Source organism: Pezoporus flaviventris, unplaced genomic scaffold (assembly GCF_033815535.1).
Source record: "Pezoporus flaviventris isolate CSIRO_AGI_PZ_B2104156 unplaced genomic scaffold, CSIRO_AGI_Pfla_v1 ptg000086l, whole genome shotgun sequence".
Taxonomy (NCBI): Eukaryota; Metazoa; Chordata; class Aves; order Psittaciformes; family Psittacidae; genus Pezoporus; species Pezoporus flaviventris.
Genome location: NW_026892634.1, coordinates 69,401 through 89,644, shown reverse-complemented (window position 1 = coordinate 89,644; position 20,244 = coordinate 69,401). Strand labels below are relative to the sequence as shown.

General features: G+C 44.0%; 1 protein-coding gene across 1 annotated transcript; it reads right to left on the bottom strand.

Moving 5' to 3' along the window:
* Positions 1–3,281: 3,281 nt before the first annotated feature.
* Positions 3,282–16,832, bottom strand: HINT1 (histidine triad nucleotide binding protein 1). The gene is made up of 4 exons (XM_061475654.1): positions 16,676–16,832; positions 13,832–13,936; positions 12,627–13,017; positions 3,282–3,502 (listed from the first exon to the last, which is right to left on the bottom strand). Exons 1-3 carry the CDS (start codon positions 16,784–16,786, stop codon positions 12,853–12,855), a joined length of 381 nt encoding a protein of 126 aa, XP_061331638.1. The 5' UTR covers positions 16,787–16,832; the 3' UTR covers positions 3,282–3,502; positions 12,627–12,852.
* Between the last annotated feature and the right edge of the window lie 3,412 nt (positions 16,833–20,244).

Sequence of the window (20,244 nt, the reverse complement as noted above, 5' to 3'; positions counted from 1 at the left end):
TTGACTTTGACTCTTCTTTGAAAACATTTATGGTGCTGTTAATGGAACCACAAAATAATGTTCGAAGGGACCTTTGGAGGTTGTCTAGTCCACTTTCCTGCTCAGACAAGAGCCAACTTTGAAGTCGGATCCACATTGCTCAGAACCTTGTCAAGCTTCGACTATCTCCAAGGATGAAGACGCCACAGCCTCTGTGAACAACCTGGTCCAGCATTAAACCTTCCTCACCATGAAGAATTTCCTAACATCAGCTCAGAAGGTCTTCTGGTGCAACATAAGCCCACTCCTTCTCACTCTTTCTGTCTGCACATACAGGAGCCTGTCTTCTCTATGACCACCCATTAGAGGACTGAAAACAGAAACTGGAAAGCCCCCTCTCCAAGCTATCCCTTCTTCAAGACAAAACAACACAAGTGTCTCAGACTCTCTCTCTGTGTCATGGCTCCAGATGGAGGCTCCAGCCTCCATCTCAGTGGCCTACCACTAGACTCTCCAGTATACCACAAAAATTATCAGAGGGCTAAAGCGTCTCTTCTATAAGGAAGAGCTGATAGAGCTGGGATTGTTCAGCCCAGAGAAGGCAAGGCTCTAGGGAAACCTCATTGCAGCCTTTCAGTTCTTAAAAGGGGCCTATAAGAAAGATAGGGAGAGACTTTTCAGCAGGGCCTGTTGCAATAGGATGACGGGTAGTTTTAAACTAAAACAGGGGAGATTCAGGCTGAACATAAGGAAAAGATTCTTTACAAAGAGGGTGGTAAAACACTGTCACATGTTGCCCCAAGAAGTGGTGGATGCACCCACCGAAGACATTCAAGGCCTGGCTGGATGTGGTTCTGGGCAACCTGATCTAGTTGAAGATGTCCCTGATCATTGCAGGGAGGTTGGACTAAATGACTTTTGAAGGTCCCTTCCAACCCAAACTATTCTATGACTGCATCTCCCTTGTACTGGTGAGTACAAAACTGCATACACCACTCCAGATATCACCTCACAAGTGCTGAATTCAGAGGATTAATGAATTCCTCAAATGAAGCTGCTGCTAATACTTCCCAGGATGGGCTTAGCCTTCACTGCTGCAAAGATATACTGCCAATTTTTCTTCCACCTGTCCACCAAAATTCCCAGATCCTGCTTTGCATGGCAGCCTTCTATACAGTCAATCTCCAGTGCACCTGTTGCATGAAGCTGGTTCCTTCCAAGTGTAGGTCCCCATCAGTCCACTTCTCCAACCTATTTAGGTCCCTCTGAATATCAGTCCTGACCTCCATCTTACCAGTCGTTCCCCTCCCCAATTTGGTGTCATTTGTGAGCATCCTAAGAGTGTATTCCATCCCATTTTCTAGCTGACTGATGAAGGCATTAAATGTTAGCATCCCTAATATAAACCCCTGAGGAATGCCATGACTAACCAACAATGCCTACTCTTTGAGGCGGTTTGTCCAGACACTTTTCCACTCACCTGATAATTGGCCAATCCAGGGCACGTTTCTCCACCCTGGATACAAAGAGACTGTGTCAAAAGTTTTGGTCTCCTCATTATGACGCTGCTACTCACATCATTGTATAAGGCAATCAGGCTGCTCAGGCACAACCTGCCCAGATAAATCGGTGCTTGCTGTTCCCAAACAAATTCTCTTTGATGTGCCTGGGAACACTTCCAGGACACCAGCTCCATGATCTTCTGGGAACTTTGATTAGGCTGCATAGCCTGAATTTCCCCAAACACACCTTATCTTTCTTCATGTTAGCTGTGACACTTACCTTCTTCCAACTACAATACACTTGAACCAGCCATCATGCCTTTTTGAATATCATAGAGGCTTCACAATGACATCGACTAGTTCCCTCAACAGCACTGGATGCATCCCACTCAGTCCCATGAACTCCTGTGTATGTCTAGATTGCTTAGATGTTCCTAACTCAATCTTCCTTTACCATGGCCCCAACATGGCCTCTAGGCACAGATCAAGGACGTCTGGCAGCAGACCATGCCAGTAAAGAGTGAGCATAAAAAGCTGTTGAGTTAACTCAGCCTCATCTAATTCCTTTGTCACTAGGCCCACCATCCCATTCTTCAGCAGATCAGCATGTTCCTTAGTCCACTCTTTGCTGCTTAGGCAACAGAAACAGCCCTTCTCATTGCCCTTCTCATTCACCACAAATTTCAGTTCCAGCTGACTTGGCTCTTGTACTCCATCTGAGCCAATGTTTATTTCTTTCACGTAGCATATTCCCAAATTGTACACTATGTACAAGTGTCTTCTGCTCTTGAGTTCAGGCATTCAACTACATGGACATCCTGCACATCCCCTCTGTCTGTGAACTTCAGAATATGCAGTTCCAATGCCTGAAGGTGACTATTCTTGGTATCAAAAAGCTGTCTTGAGCCCTTCTACTCTCCACAGCTGCCTCTCATGAGACCTCATCTATAAGCTCACTCAAGAAGCTGAAGTCCATTCTTCTGAAGATGAGGGTAATTGTTCTGCTGCACACTTCCTCTTTTCCTGCAATAATACATAGGATGAACTCAGGAAATCATTTTCTTAACATACTGATGAAGAAGTGCAGTCTAAACCACAACCTCTTAGAAGGATAAATGTACCCATGTGTAGGTCTCAGTTTCATAAACACATTTCATTTCTCTGCAATAGACAGTACATTCTTCTGATGTCCAAAAAGCCCAGACAGAACAACACCCTTGCCCAGAAGTGCTTAAATGTGCAAGGAATCCATTAGTTTTACCTGGTTATCTCCAGAAACTTCTGTGTTTACCTGTGTTACGTCAAAGAGGGTGAGTGTGGTAAGCCCAGCATACCTTACACACACATGTACACACACAGACACCACACACACAACCCCACCAACAAGATCAGGACACACAGAATGCAGTCAGAACTTTGTTTTAATTATTTTAATTAAAACTGTCTGAAGGAAAATTATTATTACCCGTGCATCCTGTATTTTGCACTTAAAGTAGACAGCATATCACATGCCATATGCCTTTACTATGGGACAGAGGACTTGAGTTTAAATCACATGAATGTTATTCTACCCTCCTGCTGTTCCCAGCTTCCTCTGCAAAATGGATACATCAGCCTGACCTTCATGCTGGTACTCAACATCTCTTCTGGGACCAGAATGACAGTGTTTCCCACGATCCTCTAAGTAAGCTTCACTGGCTATAAATAAGTGCCCTAACCACTGGACTACAGTCATAATGCATCTTGTTTGGCTGTGAAGCTGGAATTTCATTTGTTTGAGCAGAAATAACACATGAGGCCTTAGGCTAGCTTATGACTTACTGATAACTGCAGTCTCCAGGGAGACCAAAACACAATCCAGAGAGGTGTCTTAGAGCAAAAAGTGAACCATGCTTCCCACTTACTTCATATCTTTTGATTCAACACTTGAATGTCTGTATGTCACAGCTGGAAAAGCAAACTCATGCTGTTTGCTCTGCTGTGAATAAAAGCGGAAGCAATTTTGTGGACATTGCTGAGCTCTGAAATGGTAAGAGAGACACAAATATTAAAAATCAAATTAATTTTTTCTAGCTACAAAAAAGGCAGCAACAAGGTGATTAGTTCCATCAACCATAAAACCATGTGTGCTCTCACTAAGCTGAGATCCAGATGTAATTTATGGGGCAAAGTTTCTGGACTAAAAATTAAATCAAGTTAAATTCTTTTGCAGAAATTATTGCAAAGAATAAAGAACAAACACAATCAATAAGAAGCAGTGTAATTTGCAGCTTTATCATTGAATTCATTCCAATCAACAGCCTACAGAAGTAAAGACCTATGTAAATCCTGTGATTTTAGATTTGTCACCACAGCTCACTGGAACCTCCCCTCTGTGCAAGGGTATAGAACTGTTACAGACAGGTAGATGAGCTCTGATTCAAATCTAGGCACTGAGCCTCCCTTGCCTTGCACCGGTTATTTGACAGAGCCAGACTCCTAGCACAGAAATGAATCAAAGAGGAGCAACAACTCTCTGTAGCTACACAACTTCACCTCCAGATTTCTACACCCATGCACCAAGCAAAGCACCCAGAGAGAACACCACTGCCACATGAGAAAGCAGAAGAAACCCTTCATGAGAATATCCTCCTTCGTGCCCTAACACAACATAAACAGGCACAAATTCTCACTGCAGCATCACCCCATCCAATCACCACATCCAGTTTACACTGGTGTTTCAACTCACCTCTCCCTTTACTTTCCCCATGGACATTTCCCTCCTGAAATGAAGCTCCTGGAATCGTTATTCCACCCACACCACACAGACTGTAGTCTAGATCTTACTATACCAATAAAACAGAGGCACAGGGATAAATAGCATTATCTAAACTCTGCAGGGTAAATGACCTTGTAAGAGACTAAAACACTATGGCTCCAATCAGCTGCTTCAGTAAGTGCTAGTTGCTGTGGTCTCAAACACGGATCATAGGTCCTTGCTTATGTAAATCAGCATTTAGAGAGACTTTTGGAGGAGAAAAAAAAAAAATCATACCTGCAGCACAGGTGTATATTTTATGAATTAATTGACAGAATTGTTCCTGTTTTCCATTATGATAACTCCAAGGCCCCTGAGAGTTTTAAACAAAATATAAGCCACAAGCATGGCAGAACACCCTCCTCCCCACTATGAGATAGTAGCAGGGCTTTTCCACATGTAGTTTTCACCTTTCAAACAACACACACTATTACATGTTTAATCAAGTTTCTAGAACATTTGTTATCTTCTGCACAGTAACAGAATTTTTACATTCACAAATATGACAGAAGCACAGCTACCACAACAACAAAATAAATATACCTGATTGTTTTGCAGTATAGTTATTCTCAGCTGTGAGTCTTCTCTGGTACTGAAATCTGTTATGAAAGACTGAGTGAGACTTCACCTTCAGCCAAATTAACAGTACAAATCCTGAGGGTGCTAGTAACTGCAGCTCTAGCCCCACTTGTCCGTTTACCCTTCACATCCTCAGGGCATTGTCTCCTGTAAGACTGTGTTTTGACCAAGTTTAGCAAGGTCAAGCTAAATAATCTCACATCTACTCAGTAACAGCTTTATAGCTGCTCCTGGGTTTCCAACCCACAGAACAGGCTGACACTTACGTTTTTTTAACCTTAACTTGCAGGACTGGCAGTTCTTTTTTTACTTTTACCACAAGTTGAGAAGAGGTAACCTCTTTCTTCTGGAACCTTTAGATGCTTTTTCTCTCAAGATCCTTCTGTTTTCCAGGGGAAAAACAAAACAAAACAAAACAAACAAAGAAAAAAAACAAAAACAAAAACAACAAAAAAAACACAACAAAAAAGAAAACAAAAACAAACAAAAAGCACCCAACAACAAAACAAAAACCATTTGCCATCTTGAAGCTTCCCCCTCAAAGATATTTCCTAGTTTCCTGTCTCCAACGAGTCACGTTGCTACCCCAGTCACTAAAGCAGTGACCTCCCCTGTCCTTAGTTCAGCAGTAGCAGTCAGTTTTCTCCTTCTTAGTAGCTGGTGCAGTGCTGTGGTTTTGACTTTCAGCCTGGGAACAACGCTGATAACACCAGTGTTTTTAGCTGCTGCTCAGGGATGTTTACTCTGACCAAGGACTTTCTGAGTCTCATGCTCTGCCAGGGAGGACGGGAAGCCAGGAGGAAGCAGAGACAGGACACCTGACCCAAACTAATCAAAAAGGTATTCCATACCACAGCATGCCATGCCCACTATATAAACTGGGGGCAGTTAGCCGGAAGGGTGAGATCACTGCTTGGGTCGTGCTGGGTATCGGTCGGTGGGTGGTGAGGTGTTGTATTCTCTTCCCTTGTTATTTCCCTTATCATTATTATTATTGGTGGCAGCAGTAGTGATCTGTGTTATACCTTAGTTACTGGACTGTTCTTATCTCAACTCGTGGGAGTTACATGCTTTCGATTCTCCTCCCCATCCCTCTGGGAGCAGGGGGAGGAAGGGGGGGTGAGTGAATGAGTGGCTGTATGGTTCTGGGTTGCCGGCTGGATTTAAACCATGACAGCTCTTTATGGCCCCCAATGTGGGGCACGAAGGGTTGAGATAATGACAGATCTGACTGGAGTGTGTCTAATCGTATTTGTGATAAGCATTCATTGTTTCAGATTAAGAGTCATTCATCACAATGCTGATTTATTGGCTCTCAAAGTTGTTGCTCTTGATCTTGGAGTTTCAGCATGTCATACCTTACTTACAGCCAGTATTTGCTGGTTTAGAGTTTATTGGCTGGGGGGCCTAGGCTAAGTTTCTTGTTCCACTGTACTTCATGGCAATGACTTGTAATACAATAGATCATGAATCTGGGCTGGTATGTGCTCCCAGTGTGGTCATCACCTCTATACTTTGGGAGGTATATAATAGAAGTGTTTAACAATTACACATCTTTTTTTCCCCTCCTTGGGCGGTCAGCCTATGAAGGAGCTGTCTTCTCACGCCCTCTGCTCCACCACCAGACTACTTACAGTGGGACTAGATTCTGGAAGATTTAAAGATCCTGAGTATCCTTTCAATGCCCTTGAAAACCTGCTGCTCCTCTTGCTGGGAACCACCTTGTTGCTGCATATGCTATGTTTTGCTTGCAGTCACACCACCCTGAGAATGCCCGATCTTGTCCTGTTGTGGAAGCTAAGCAGGGTCCAGTTTGAGTCTTGTCTAGGATCACACACACTAGAGGAGCACCAAGATTTTCCCCAAGGCTGGACAGCCATGAGTGGCAGGGTGTGTGGGAGAGTATGAGCAAGTATCTAAGGCAGTGGGCCCCTCCAGTGCTTTGGGAGTGTCAGAGATGGAAGGAAGCTGTATGGAGTCCCTGACAATAAGTCGCAGAATCTGCTCAAGGAGACAGTAAATCAAGTCAGTTTGCCAAGGTGAAAGCCATCCAGCTGGTCTTGGACATTGCTGAATGAGAAAAGTGGCCAGTACTTCATACTGACCCACGGATGGTGGCAAATGCACTGTGGGGGTGGATGCAGCAATGGAAGCAGGGCAAGTGGCAACGCAGAGGTGAATCCATCTAGGCTGCTGCACTGTGGCAAGATATTGCTGCCCAGATGCAGAACGTGGTAGTGAAGGTACGCCATGTATCATAGAATCATAGAATAGTTAGGGTTGGAAAGAGTAGAGGGGCAGGATCACCTCCTTCGACCTGCTGGTCACTCGTTTTGATGCAGACCAGGATACGGTTGGCTTTCCGGGCTGCAAGTGCACACTGAAACCAGCTCATGCTCATTTTCTCATCAAGCAGCATCCCCAAGTCCTTTTCTGCATCTGAATCTCTTCTTGGCCCAACCTGTATCTGTGCCTGGGATTGCTCCGACCCAGGTGTAGGACCTTGCACTTGGCATGGTTAAACTACATGCGGTTGGCATCAGCCCACCTCACAAGCATGTCGAGGTCCCTCTGGATGGCATTCCTTCCCTCCAGCGTATCAACTGAACCACACAGCTTGGTGTCATCGGCAAACTTGCTGAGAGCGCACTCAATCCCACTGTCCATGTCAGTGACGAAGATGTTAAACATGTAGATGCTTATGCACCCAAGCATCAGGCCACTGAGGAGCACCAGAACAACCAACAACTGGATAAAGCTGCTAAGACTGAAGTGGCTCAGATGGACGTAGATTGGCAATATAAGGGTGAATTATTTTTGGCCTGGTGGGCCCATGACACTTCAGGCCATCAGAGCAGAGATGCAACATATAGATGGGCTCATGATTGAGGGGTGGACTTAACAATGAACTCAATTGTATGCTGTTGCCTTCTATATAGCACTTTTACAGCCCACTAACTAGATGTCTTCAGGTCACTAGAGACTGGCCCAGACTTCCCTCCAACCATCCTCCCAACAAAGAATGAACATTGATGAAACCAGACAAGTTCTGTGGTATCATCAGCACACAACAACCCAACACTGCACACAGCCTCTCCTGCTCTGAAAGACTGTACCAAGAGATGGAGCCCAACATCATGGACCGGATGAACCCAGCAGCTTTATAGCGACTGGTCCATGCACTAAGGAATGATCTCTGTGTGTGTCTGTGTGGATGTATACATATATGAGTGATGGTATATTGAGAGATGTGAGATCTGAGCATGATGTGAATGCTATGGAATAAGGGGTAGATACTGTCCTAGGTTCAGCAGCAGCAGTCAGTTTTCTCCTTCTTAGTAGCTGGTGCAGTGCTGTGGTTTTGACTTTCAGCCTGGGAACAACGCTGATAACACCGATGTTTTTAGCTGCTGCTCAGGGATGTTTACTCTGACCAAGGACTTTCTGAGTCTCATACTCTGCCAGGGAGGAGGGGAAGCCGGGAGGAAGCAGAGACAAGACACCTGATCCAAACTAACCAAAAAGGTATTCCATACCACAGCACGTCATGCCCACTATATAAACTGGGGGCAGTTACCTAGAAGAGATCACTGCTTGGGTCGTGCTGGGTATCTGTCAGCGAGTGGTGAGCAGTAGTATTCTGTTCCCTTGTTATTTCCCTTATCATTATTGTTATTAGTGGTAGCGGTAGTGGTTTGTGTTATACCTTAGTTACTAAACTGATCTTACTTCAGCCTGTGGGAGTTACACTCTTTTGATTCTCCTCCCCATCCCTCCAGGAGAGGGGGAAGGGTGGGGAGCAAGCGAGCGGCTGCATGGTTCTGGGTTGCCGGCTGGGCTTAAACCACAGCATCCCCTTAAAGCATCCCCTCCCCTCCCTCTTCTATGCAGAAGATGCATAGGTCCGTGGGTTTTTTCTACCTGGCATCCTTGTAACTAGACCAAGCGTAGCATGTACGCATGTTAAGAGTGAAATAAAGCCCATACCTCCTTTTCAACTCCTTAATGACTGGTACAGTGCATCAACCTCGCTGTCTCCCCTGATGGACAGCTCTGTAGAACAATATTGGCCTAGGTTTTGATTTTTCCCAGTTTCTTCACAATCAGTTATTAATTGGCTGGAGTACACTATTACAGTTTGACAAAAGGACAGAAATTTGTAACTGGAAATAACAATAAACCAAGATTGCATCCTGCTAAGTTTAATAGAGACATTCCCTTCTGTCTGTTAAAAACTAATGGAAGCTGTTGCCATGGTTGCTCTTCTTCTCCAATCAACAGAAAAGAAATAGAATGAAGAGAGAACTCTGTGTTTAAATCCATAGCAAATACAGCCATAATCAGAAAAAAGATTAACCCAGCTCTTGAGAGAAATTCAAGCTGGTCCATAGAAATGAGTTTCAACACAAAAGGCGAAAAAAAAAAGAAAAAAACCAAACCAAACAAACAAAAAAAACAACAGAAAGTAAGACAGCTGTAGCCTAAGTCAGGATGGACTGTCCAAATCTGCAAGACTTACTGTCAGAAGGTTTTCAAGAACTACATGGGTACACATGGTCAGCTTGACTCAGAAAGTACGGACAGATCAATGGCTGAAAGGATACGTAATTTCATACCCATGAGAACTTCGGCTGAAACTCAATGACTGACATTATAAAAACTGACAGTAATGTCACGTGTTGCTTAGTTCTCTCTCGGACACTTACCAGAGGGTTAGTCAGGTCTCTGTGTAACTTTAAGCCCCAGAACCAGAACAGTCTAAGTACAGTCACAGATTTTACAGAAAAGGGAACTCTCTTGTAGCTTCACTGCAACCCAGAGGTAGTCAACCCTTCAAAGTCTTTCATGGCTCTTTTAAATGCATCCCTGTCATTTATTCCTGAAGCCAGCAACCTTTTTGCTTAGTTTTAATTCTTAAGTAACGTGCCAGATAATAAACAAAAGCCCAACGCACAGAGGGTTTTAACAAATCCAAGCCCATTAGTGTAACCATTACGTCAAGCTGGACAAAAATATTAAACTTGACATTTCACTCTCTTGAATGCTCAGGTATTCTGTGTTGCTCTGTAAGCTGGAGACACATCCTTTAAAGTGGTCAGTGCACTCTGCATTTTTCAACTGTCCTGAAGGCAATAAAATATTTTCAAAGCTCACCTTCTCTGTGCAATCCCCTCATAAAACTCGAATCCCTCTTCTCACTTCATGATCATCTGAGTTCCATTCCTCTGTGTGTCAGTAGGCTCTGCCTGTTTTTCATACCTCTATCACCATCCCCATGGATGTCCCCTTTACTAGAAATATTACATTAGCATGCAGAACAAATCAGGAAGAGTCAATCTGTAAAGAAAGCTAATGTGAGAATCTATACCCATACTACATACATTTCAGCATTTTCATTTTTTGGCATTTTGTCTAGCTCTTGTTTGGACACACAGACCAAATGTCTATTTCCAGTTCTGATCCAAACTAAAATACTGCAGCATACATCCGTCTTGATTACTGGGGGTTTTACCCTTAAAATGCAATAAATAAATGTGATCCGTAAGCCTTGTCTACCAGTAATTTTCCATACCAAGCTTTTTCAGTGGATTATTACTTAATACCCATTTGCTGTCTCTGATTTGGAACATAACAGTGGTATTATCTGAAAAACGAGACACAAATTCCACCAGAGAACACTAAAACTTCATAATCCAGCCTTCCTGAATACGCAAGGCCTACAGTTTCTTCAAAATTTCCCATAATGCTCCACAACACACTCCCCACTTCTTCCCTGCCTCTGAAAAGCAGGAACACCTTCCAGATACTTCAGGGAGCTTACAGAGACGTAACAATAGATGCTGTCTATCTCAATCATTCAGTTAAGTGAACACCAGCACTACAGCAATTCAATTTCAGACCATACATCAGCTTCTATCTACTTCAGGTGAAGCATTTTCACCTTCTGCCTATGAAGATTAGCTAAAGGTGAAGTCCTTGGGTTTCTTACAGGCTTTTGTCATCTAACTACATTACTTGAGGAAATAAAAGAGACCAAGATATCTTCCGTGGGTGTCTCAAAATCACCAGTAATGACTTTCTCATGTCCACTTCCCCGAGCCGATGACATTTGCTGCCTCCCTCCTAACATACCTCACTTTCTAACTGACCTTACAGGACAGAGCAGCTGTACCACAGCCAATGACCTTGCCACAGAAGTAAGAGACTGCAACTCAAGCAGAATGAAACTGGTGACAGGGAGGACAAAGTCTGCCTTTTAGCAGAAAATCTGACAGATGCTTTTGAAAGCCGGAAGAGGACAACTAATACCCAATTCTCCGATTTCCACATTTGGTTTACCATTGCCTGACAGCTGTCTTAAGCTCAGTACTACTCACCACTGGAGTATGTCTTTGATTTTCAAGGTACTGCAGAATATACCCAGGTGAAATCAAAGCACACAAAACTAGTTACCAAGCTTGCCTGAGGCCTATTCTTGGAACAGTTCCATGGTTCTGCCCTCACCTGAAAGCCTTTTTACATTCCTGAAACACGTACCTCAGCCAAATTCCAAATAAAGCAACAAAAGCTTTACTGGGTTACCTTCATACAGGGTTCAGCTGTGATGCAATTACCTTCACCAGTCATGTTTTAACTCAGAAATGCCGATTTTGATATAAAGCATCTGCTGTTGACACCTCATTCATGTGATACACATTCTGTCTGCTCAGGAGTGATGAACCTCTGGGGGTTGGGTGGTTTTCTTCTTCACATCTGTGCAGGATACCCAGGAGAACAGCTGACAGGCTACCACTAGAGGACCACTTCTATATTCCTAACCCAACTATAGACCAGTCACCTTCAGAAGCGCTAGCTGATTTTCCAGTTCCAAGTCCTGTCTTAGAGAAAAAAATCTGAAGGTTTAGAACCTTCAGATGTAATCACAGTACTTCCGAACATTCCAGCTGAATGAATTCAAATGCCTTTACCAATTTTTTATCTGAATAGAAATTGAAACATTTCTTTCTCTAGCAAATATGGTACTCACAAATACCCCATTTTTCGTAAGGCATCTGCCTAAAGGCTTCCAAGTATCTTCCGTTATGAAAACTGGGACTACTCAGTTTTAACAGAAAGAGTTATATTTTATGTCTACACTGGCAGACACATATGTAAACCCAACTTCAGGAAATTCACTGGAGATGTGATGACAGTGTTGCATGAACAACTGTATGCAGCAACATTCACTGAAGGACAAATAACAATAAAATTTATTCCAATAAAATGTGGAATTTAAAATGTATGCATAGTACATCATGCTTATGTGCCAAGATGAAATGCCTTTAGCATCTTACAAGGCTCAACACCACAGTTCAATATTTTCACGTCCTCAGTTCCATCAAAATAATGATGTAGAAGTAAACACCACTGTGCTACAGAACCATCGCAGCTGCCATTAACACTATGGTTTTACCCCTTCTCATCACAAAGACCACTGACAGAGTGCTCCAGTAGCAGCTGTGTGTTTCCAGCACATTGCACCGTACTGACACAGCCCTTTTTTTTTTTCCCCAGAAAAAGTTTTAGCAGCAGCCTACACTGGCTTTAGGAATATTTACATACCACATTCAAAAAGCTTAGGAATTTTCTTCCCAAAAGACATGAGGCTGCTAAGCAGCTGCAACCTAAGGTTTCAAATGCCTTAAAAACTCACTATCTACAGAAAACTGTAAACAACTGACTGAAGCACGCCACATACTTAAACTTCGGTGAACACCATTTTAACTTACAGAATTGTTTCTGTCAGTAAGGAACACCACACAGAGATGATTCTCCCATGCTTAATCTTTATTGTGCGAATTCTTGTTATTTGAATGTTTATTCAGAGCATTTATTACCCTTGGATGACATACACTGAAAAAAAAAATACATAAACAGTGGCTAGATTGATGAGCAACATTGTTAAATCTACTTGGTGGTAATCTGCAGCATGCAGTTAACTCTTGTGATGTAATCTTAGCCAGGAGGCCAGCCCAACTGACGACCACCCAGAATATGGAGATGTACATGATAGACAGACTGCCCACCCTCAGGCCCTTCATTCACAACCATCCGGAATCCATTGGTCAGGCCCAGGTTAGCAGCACACTTCTTGCCAACAATCATTAAATGCCCAAGAAGCTGGAGGAGATAAAAAAAAAAGAGAAAAAAAAAAAAAGGAGGGCAAAAAAAAAAAAGAAACAAAACAGAAAACACACAAAAAGGGGAAAGGGCGGGAAGGGAAGGAATGAGAGGAGAGAACCATTCAGATAAGCCAGTAAGCTAACTCCCAGAAATTCAGCCACTGCTTTTCCAACCGTTGTCTGCCTGCAACTGACACTTTCCAAGAAAAGCTGTAAAGCCTGACTGTGCATAATAGAGGGGTGTAAAAAGATTTTTTTTCAAGCCAGACAGTAACAGACTACAAAAGTGTCACAGAAGCTAAATTTATCTCATGGTTAAAGCCCCCATTAATTCTCCAGGCAGTCACTATATATACCATTACAATATACCATTTTGGTGGAAAAGAACCTTTATCTTATCAGGTAAAGGACTACAAAAATCTTTGAACTTTATGTTTATAGTTACAAATTAAATATTCAGCACCTCTCAGCTAATTTTACCATTCTTCTTCTCTGACCTGCCAAAAACCCCAAGACCCTATTCGAATATGCAGTACTGCCAATAAGCCATGAAAATAGATATCAAGGCTGTACTCCAAAATAACAATGTGTTTTGCACTGCAAACATGTACCCAGGGATACATTTTTCTGTGTATCACTACTTTTACTGGAAAACCTTAACTGCATTCCCATTCTAAGCTAGAGGAAAAGTATTATACTATCAGAAAACTCCACCCCCTTTAAAATGTCAAGAGCAAAAGGGGAATAGTCTGGTAAATTATGAAGTAATTACAGGTACCATTTGGTGTACAGAAAGCTTCAAGAGTACTCACAGATTCATCAGAATCTTCTGCTTCAGATAACCTGACAATAGGCTTCTTAGGAATCACTAGGAAATGTGTTGGAGCTTGGGGTGAAATATCATGGAACGCAAGGCACTGGAGGAAGAACAAACAGTTAAAACATAATTTAATTCAGAGAAAGCCAAGAGTTTAAGTAAATCAATATACCCCACCAAAGGAATAGTTCAGCAGATTATCGGATACCCCAAACATAAAGCAGAGATATTGATTTTTCTTGGGTGGTACATTATTCAAAGTCCTCAAACTTCTAAACACAAATCATCTACTTACCAAAACCTATGGGTACGAAAAGAATTATCATTCTGTATTAAGTATTTTTTATTATTTTCACATGAGTAAAAACAGAGCTGGTGCATGCATGCCTATAAAAAGTACATTTATGCTTATTTCATCTTTATTAACACCCTATTTAATAAAACAAATGGCAAATACCTGCTAATCATCTTCCAGTTATCTCTGAATATTGCCTTGGTCAAAGATAACAAAACAATTTCAAAGAACCTGAAAGTATGTGATTTGAGGTCAGATACATTTCTGTTCACAACACCATCAAGTATTTCAGAAAAGCAATCACAGTATGAGCAAGGTTTGAGTTGGACAGGACCTTAAAGATCATCCAGTACCAACCCCCCTGCCACAGGCAGGGACACATTACCACTAGACCAGGTTGCTCAAAGCCCCATCCAGCCTGGCCTTGAATACTGCGCCAGGAATGGGGCAGCCACAGACTCTCTGGGCAACTCATGCCAGTGTCTCACCACCATCACAGTAAAGAATTTCTTACTGATTTCTAACCTACATCTACCCTTTTTCAGTTTAAAGCCCCCTGCCCTATCATTACATGTCCTTGAAAAAAGTCCCTCTCCAGATTCCTTGTAGCCCCTTCTTAGATACTGGAAGGCTGCTCTAAGGCCTCCCCAGGGCATACCTCACATTCTTCACAATATCCATTTCCTAGATGCTTTCAGTTAGTTGTGAATCAATAATTTTCTATGCTACTATACCGTTTTTTAGTCCTACTGAGAAGAGCTGTCACCTCTGCCAAGAGTAAAGGTGATGTATAGGCCAAACTTTACTTACATTAACGATGCCTTACCTTGTTTAACTCCCATCTGTCCTATTTTAAGCTATCTTTAATAAGATAATTCAAAAAGTTTAAAATCTCTGATAAACTGCTTGTTTCTCCCATACAGCAAAGGGTGGCTAGCAAAGAATGAATGAATAAAACTAACTTGCAACTAATTAAATCTTACTTTCAGCTGACCGTTTTGTAAGCAGCTTTTCTATTCTATGTGGTCCACATAATGTGTCAGAATGCAAATGGCTAAACTGAGTTGAAGAATTTAATGAGCAGAAGACTGGTAGCAAATAATTTTCCTTCATGGGACAAACAGCATGATTAGTACTGAACAAAAGCACAATCAGAGAAACTCTGTGAGTGCACAGTGAATCAACCTTTGTTTCAGAAAGTTTAGTTTCAATTAAAACAATAGTGATATGGCATACTTCCACAGAGACTTTGTACTTTTTAATATCTCCTTTTCTCTGCATGTCAATTAATGATTAAAAGTCTTTCTTATATTTCTCCTTGTAACACTTCCAGCCATCTCCAAGTAGATTTTCATAAAGCCAACAAGACAAATCAAAGATCAGACATTATTAAAAGAAGTTCCACATTTCTGTGTAGTTTAAGGTAAAAAGCAATTGAGATACTGCAAATAATTACTCTTTCAAAAAATATTCTGCACTAATGGCAGTGAAGAGCAGGTTATATGCTCTCAAATCAATCAATGGCCTGATTCTCAATCAAGCACAGCACTCAGGTTACACTGCTATACCCATTAGAGCTGAGAATAATCCTCATGCAGTTTTGACCCATAACAAGCATGATAGAAAATCAGTGAAATTTTCCAATATTCTTGAAAGTAGATTGTAGCTGCAACTTTTCTGTATCTATTAAGAAAGCGCTGTTCCAAGCTAAGCATAATTTTTCAGCACACAAATCAGACAAACAGCACCTTTAGTCTGTACTCCAGACTGCAGTTAATCCTTTACTTCAAAAAAGCCCATCTAATGTTCAGTATTTTAAGGGGGGGGAGGGGGCTACACTGGATACTACAGTAGTTTGTCTTGCAGATAACAGCTACACTTTTTCATAAACTAGTAAGATTACTTCACTTAGCACGCTGAATCACTCCAGCATCACTGAATGAATGTTACCAGTGCCACCTCACCACAAAGACCCACTTTTTGCAGCCTGTAGGATGACCATTCCCAAGCTTTTGTGAACAGCAAAAAAGCCGTAATTGTCTCTAATTTTTTCCCTTAATAACCCCTCTTGGGTACTCATAACCAAGGCGTGGCAGGCAGAGCTGTATAATCTCCACACCGCTATTGAAAGGTGCACATCAAGACCTGTGCCTCTGACTTGCGAAAGCGACTGGCTACAGCGCACTGCTTGGAGACAGGCCCAGAATCCACACAGAGACTGCCGGCGGGTGGTTAATCCAGGGTCGCACCACTACCTTCCCACACCATGTGAGAGAAGCCCGGTCCCTTGGCAGTGAAGCCTGCGCGGCCGGCAATGCCGTAAAGCTGCGGGCGAGAACTTGCGGCCAGCTCTCCGCACAGAGGCCGCTGACTCAGCGGGCTGGGGCCTGCAGCACGCCCGGCCGAGCCGCGCATCGAAAGAGCCCGATGCTTCGGGGCACTGCGAAAAGGGCGCCGAGAGGTCCCGTCCGTCCCGCCCGCCCGCGCCGCTGCCTTCCTCCTCATCGGCACCCGGTGTGCCTGGCGGCCGCGGCCCACCCGCACCTGCTCGTCCTCATAGATGATATTGGCGGGGATCTCCTTGCGGATGATCTTCCCGAAGATGGTATCACCACCGGGCCGAGCAACCTGCGCCTTGCTGATCTCGTCAGCCATGGCGGCCGCCCCCACACACCTCCCACCACGCCGCGCCGTACTTCCTTCGGTGGCAACGCCCCCCGAAGCGCTCATTGGGTCGACAACTCGGCGCCGGCCGGCCCTGCCCACCGTGATTGGTAGCTTCACCTGTCTTTGCCGCCCTCGCTGGCCTGGAGTGGTAGGGCTCGGGAGGCACGGAGGGATTCGGGGACGTCTGAGAGTGAGTCTGCGGAGGGATCATAAGCGGGAGGGGTGCCGACAAGTCGGTGCGCGGAAGCGTTTTCACGCAGTGGGGTTCCAGGGGAGGCTATATCAGCCCGAAATGTTGTTTATTGCCACATCAAATCCAGCCCAATACCGGAGTGAGTTATCGGACTGTGTCCTGCAGCCAAGTGACTGTTGCTGTCAGGGATGCCTTAAGTTTTCCATGGAAGTTTGAAGGACAAACAGAAGCTGCTCTGAATCTAGTGAATCCTGGCGACCCTGACGCCTTGACAGCTGAGAGCTGTATGATTCTGGAAAAGAGGAGAAGGTGAACAAATCACATTAGTGTCTCATGGCTGCTCATGGCCTGGATAGGTGGAGTCTTCACCGGGTTAGAGACTGGCTGGACAGCAGAGCCCGAAGAGTGGTGGTAAATGGTGTCACAATTTACCAATGTCAGTGTCAAGAGTTGGTAGGAGGAGATCAGTAAATTTGGAGATGACACCAAGTTGGGTGGGAGTGTTGATCTGCTGGAGGATGCGGAGGCTCTGCAGAGGGATCTGTACAGACTGCATTGATGGGCTGTGGCCAATGGTATGAGGTTCAACAAGGCAAACTGCCAGGTCCTGCACTTGGGCCACAACCACCCCATGCAAAGCTGCAGCCTGGGGAAGAGTGGCTGGAAAGCTGCTTGGCAGAAAAGGACCTGGGGGTGCTGATTAATGGCTGAACATGAGCCAGCGTGTGCCCACGCAGCCAACAAGTCCAATGGCATCCTGGCCTGTATCAGAAATAGCGTGGCAGCAGGGCAAGGGCAGTGATCATCCCCCTGTACTCAGCACTAGTGAGGCTGCACCTTGAATCCTGTGCTCAGTTCTGGGCTCCTCACTACAAGAAACTAAAAGCTGCTGAAGCAGGTCTAGAGAAGGGCAACGAAGCTGCTGAAGGGCCTGGAGCACAAGTTTTATGAGAAACGACTGAGGGAACTGGGGTTGTTTAGTCTGGAGAAGGCTCGGGGGGGGGGGGGGGGGGGACGACACGACCCTTCCGCTATCTACAATTACCTGAAAGAGGTTGTAGTGAGGTGGGCGTCAGTTTCTTTTCCCAGGTAACAAGTAATAGGACAAGAGGCAATGGCCTCCAGCTACACCAGGGAAGGTTTAGACTGGATCTTAAAAAAAAAATCTGCGCAGAGAAGGTGATCAGGCATTGGAACAGGCTGCCCAGGGCAGTGGTGGAAACCTGGAAGTGTTCAAAAATGTGTAGATGAGGCCCCCAGTGACATGGTTTAGTGATGAACTTGGCACTCCTGGGGTAACAGATGGACTTGATGATCTTAGAGGTCTTTTCCAACCTAATTGATTCTATGATTCAAGGCCTTTCAGAGCTGGAGGGGCCCATCAAGATCGGGGATGGGCTGAGCTAGGTGTTATGCGCTGCTAGTATCAGAATGGCTCTTGCAGAGGGGAGATCATGGGCAGTTTGATGAGTCATCCCTTCTACACATGAGCCATTTCCTCACTATAAAACAAACCAGTTAATATGACCAGGCTTAATCCACTGAGGACAACATATCATGACATGTATTCGTAAATATTTTTTTTATATATATACGCAAAATGAAATATATAGATCAAAATGAAAAAGCGGGGGGGAGAACTAACATTGTAACAGTAAAGTAACAAGTAATAGTGAAGTAACAATGAAGCTTCATTTTCTGAACTTTATAGTTAAAATAGATTCAATCTGATTTCCCCTCAAGCTTTGTCATAAAGTAAAAGTAAACATATATGAACGCCTGCATTAAAATCTTTAGACAAAACTTGCTCTCACTCCAAGTTGTTGAATGTTGCTACATGACTGACTACTGCTATTACCAGCTGCTGATAGTGATGCATAATAGCTTGAGATACATATATATTTGCATTATTAATCATAGGTACTACTGGTGATTTTTCTGGTAGCACAGTTGCTAGCAGTGATTATTTTGTGGTAAACTGTAATAGAGAAATTTAGATGAAGAAACCCTCACATCCTTGTGTTTTACAGACTCCTGCAAACCCATGGTTGTGACCTCTGTGCACCCGTGGGCCAGGTCACCCTTCAGGCAGTGGCAGGGCTGGAGATCAGCCCTGCTGCAGTATTGCAGGCCCTGGGAGGCTTACATGGCGCCCTGGGCCACAGGTTGGGCAGACCGCTAAGGCACTGCCTTAAGTGAGGAGCCAGTGAGTCTGGGTGGACCCTAGCACCTACCATCAAAGGCAATTCTAGTGTCAAAACCTGCAACTCCTCTTTAGGTCACCTGAAGAAGCATGTCTGATTTTACCCAAAGTTTAGGCTGGATTCCTATCTACCAACTTCAGTAGGCATAAAAACAGGGTAATGGTTTTGATATGCGGATAGACTCCACAGCTCGTTAAAGTTGTGAAGTAGGTATGCTTTATTCAGTGCTGAGGCGCATGGGGGATTGCTCCTCCAAAGGCATGCACATCCCAGCATTGTTCTCCTCTATGTTTATCCTCTAAAATACTCCATATGCATTAGGTTACACAATATACCTATACATATTCATGTCCTATCCCTGCTTTGTATTATAATGAGCTGAAAGGTCCTTTGTGCTTGCGCAGTGCCTCCTGGTGGTCATAGGCAAGGGTCTCAAGATGAAGTAAACGAGTCTTTCTCAGGCCTGAACTTTTCACCTGTAGTCGCTGTGTATGCTCCCTGGTTGGTTGGTCACCGTCCAAACCGCAAAGCTGGTTTCAGCCCGTTTAGGGGTCCAGAGAGCAGGAACCAACTTAAGGTTCCTTCCTCTTTATCAATAGCCTTGCATCCTCCCATGCTGCTTTGGCAAGCACAATGTTAAGCAGCTGCAGCCCCTAATAAATCATTCCTTAACCCTAACTTCCTTGCATCGGTTAACCCTTCACATCAGTATCACCATTAGAGAAAAAAGAGGTGGGAGGTATAGGAGGGCAGATGGGAATTAAGAGTTTAAATGCAACCAAGAGCTTCTAGGAAATACCATGAAGTGTTAAACCACGTGCTGGCCACACACTGACACCTTTCTGGTTTGAAACTGAGATGCTTCCTCGGAAAAAGCAGGTGTAATACCTTGTGCCGGCAGCCCATGCCGGAAAAGGTGCCTGCGGGCAGGCTGCCTGCTGCCTTGGGACCCCTCCGGAGATCAGCAGCAGTGCTCCGGCAGCCGGGGCTGGCGTTGGTTGCATCAGCGACCCGGAACATAGCGATGACGACCGCCACTCCCTACGCGC

Excerpts from the sequence above, each read along its gene's own strand:
- HINT1 (XM_061475654.1), bottom strand. The coding sequence starts at position 16,786 with ATGGCTGACGAGATCAGCAAGGCGCAGGTTGCTCGGCCCGGTGGTGAT. Across the intron at positions 13,937-16,675 it reads TCATCTATGAGGACGAGCAG|TGCCTTGCGTTCCATGATAT; the intron begins GTGCGGGTGGGC and ends TTCTTCCTCCAG. Across the intron at positions 13,018-13,831 it reads CAGAAGATTCTGATGAATCT|CTTCTTGGGCATTTAATGAT; the intron begins GTGAGTACTCTT and ends TATCTCCTCCAG.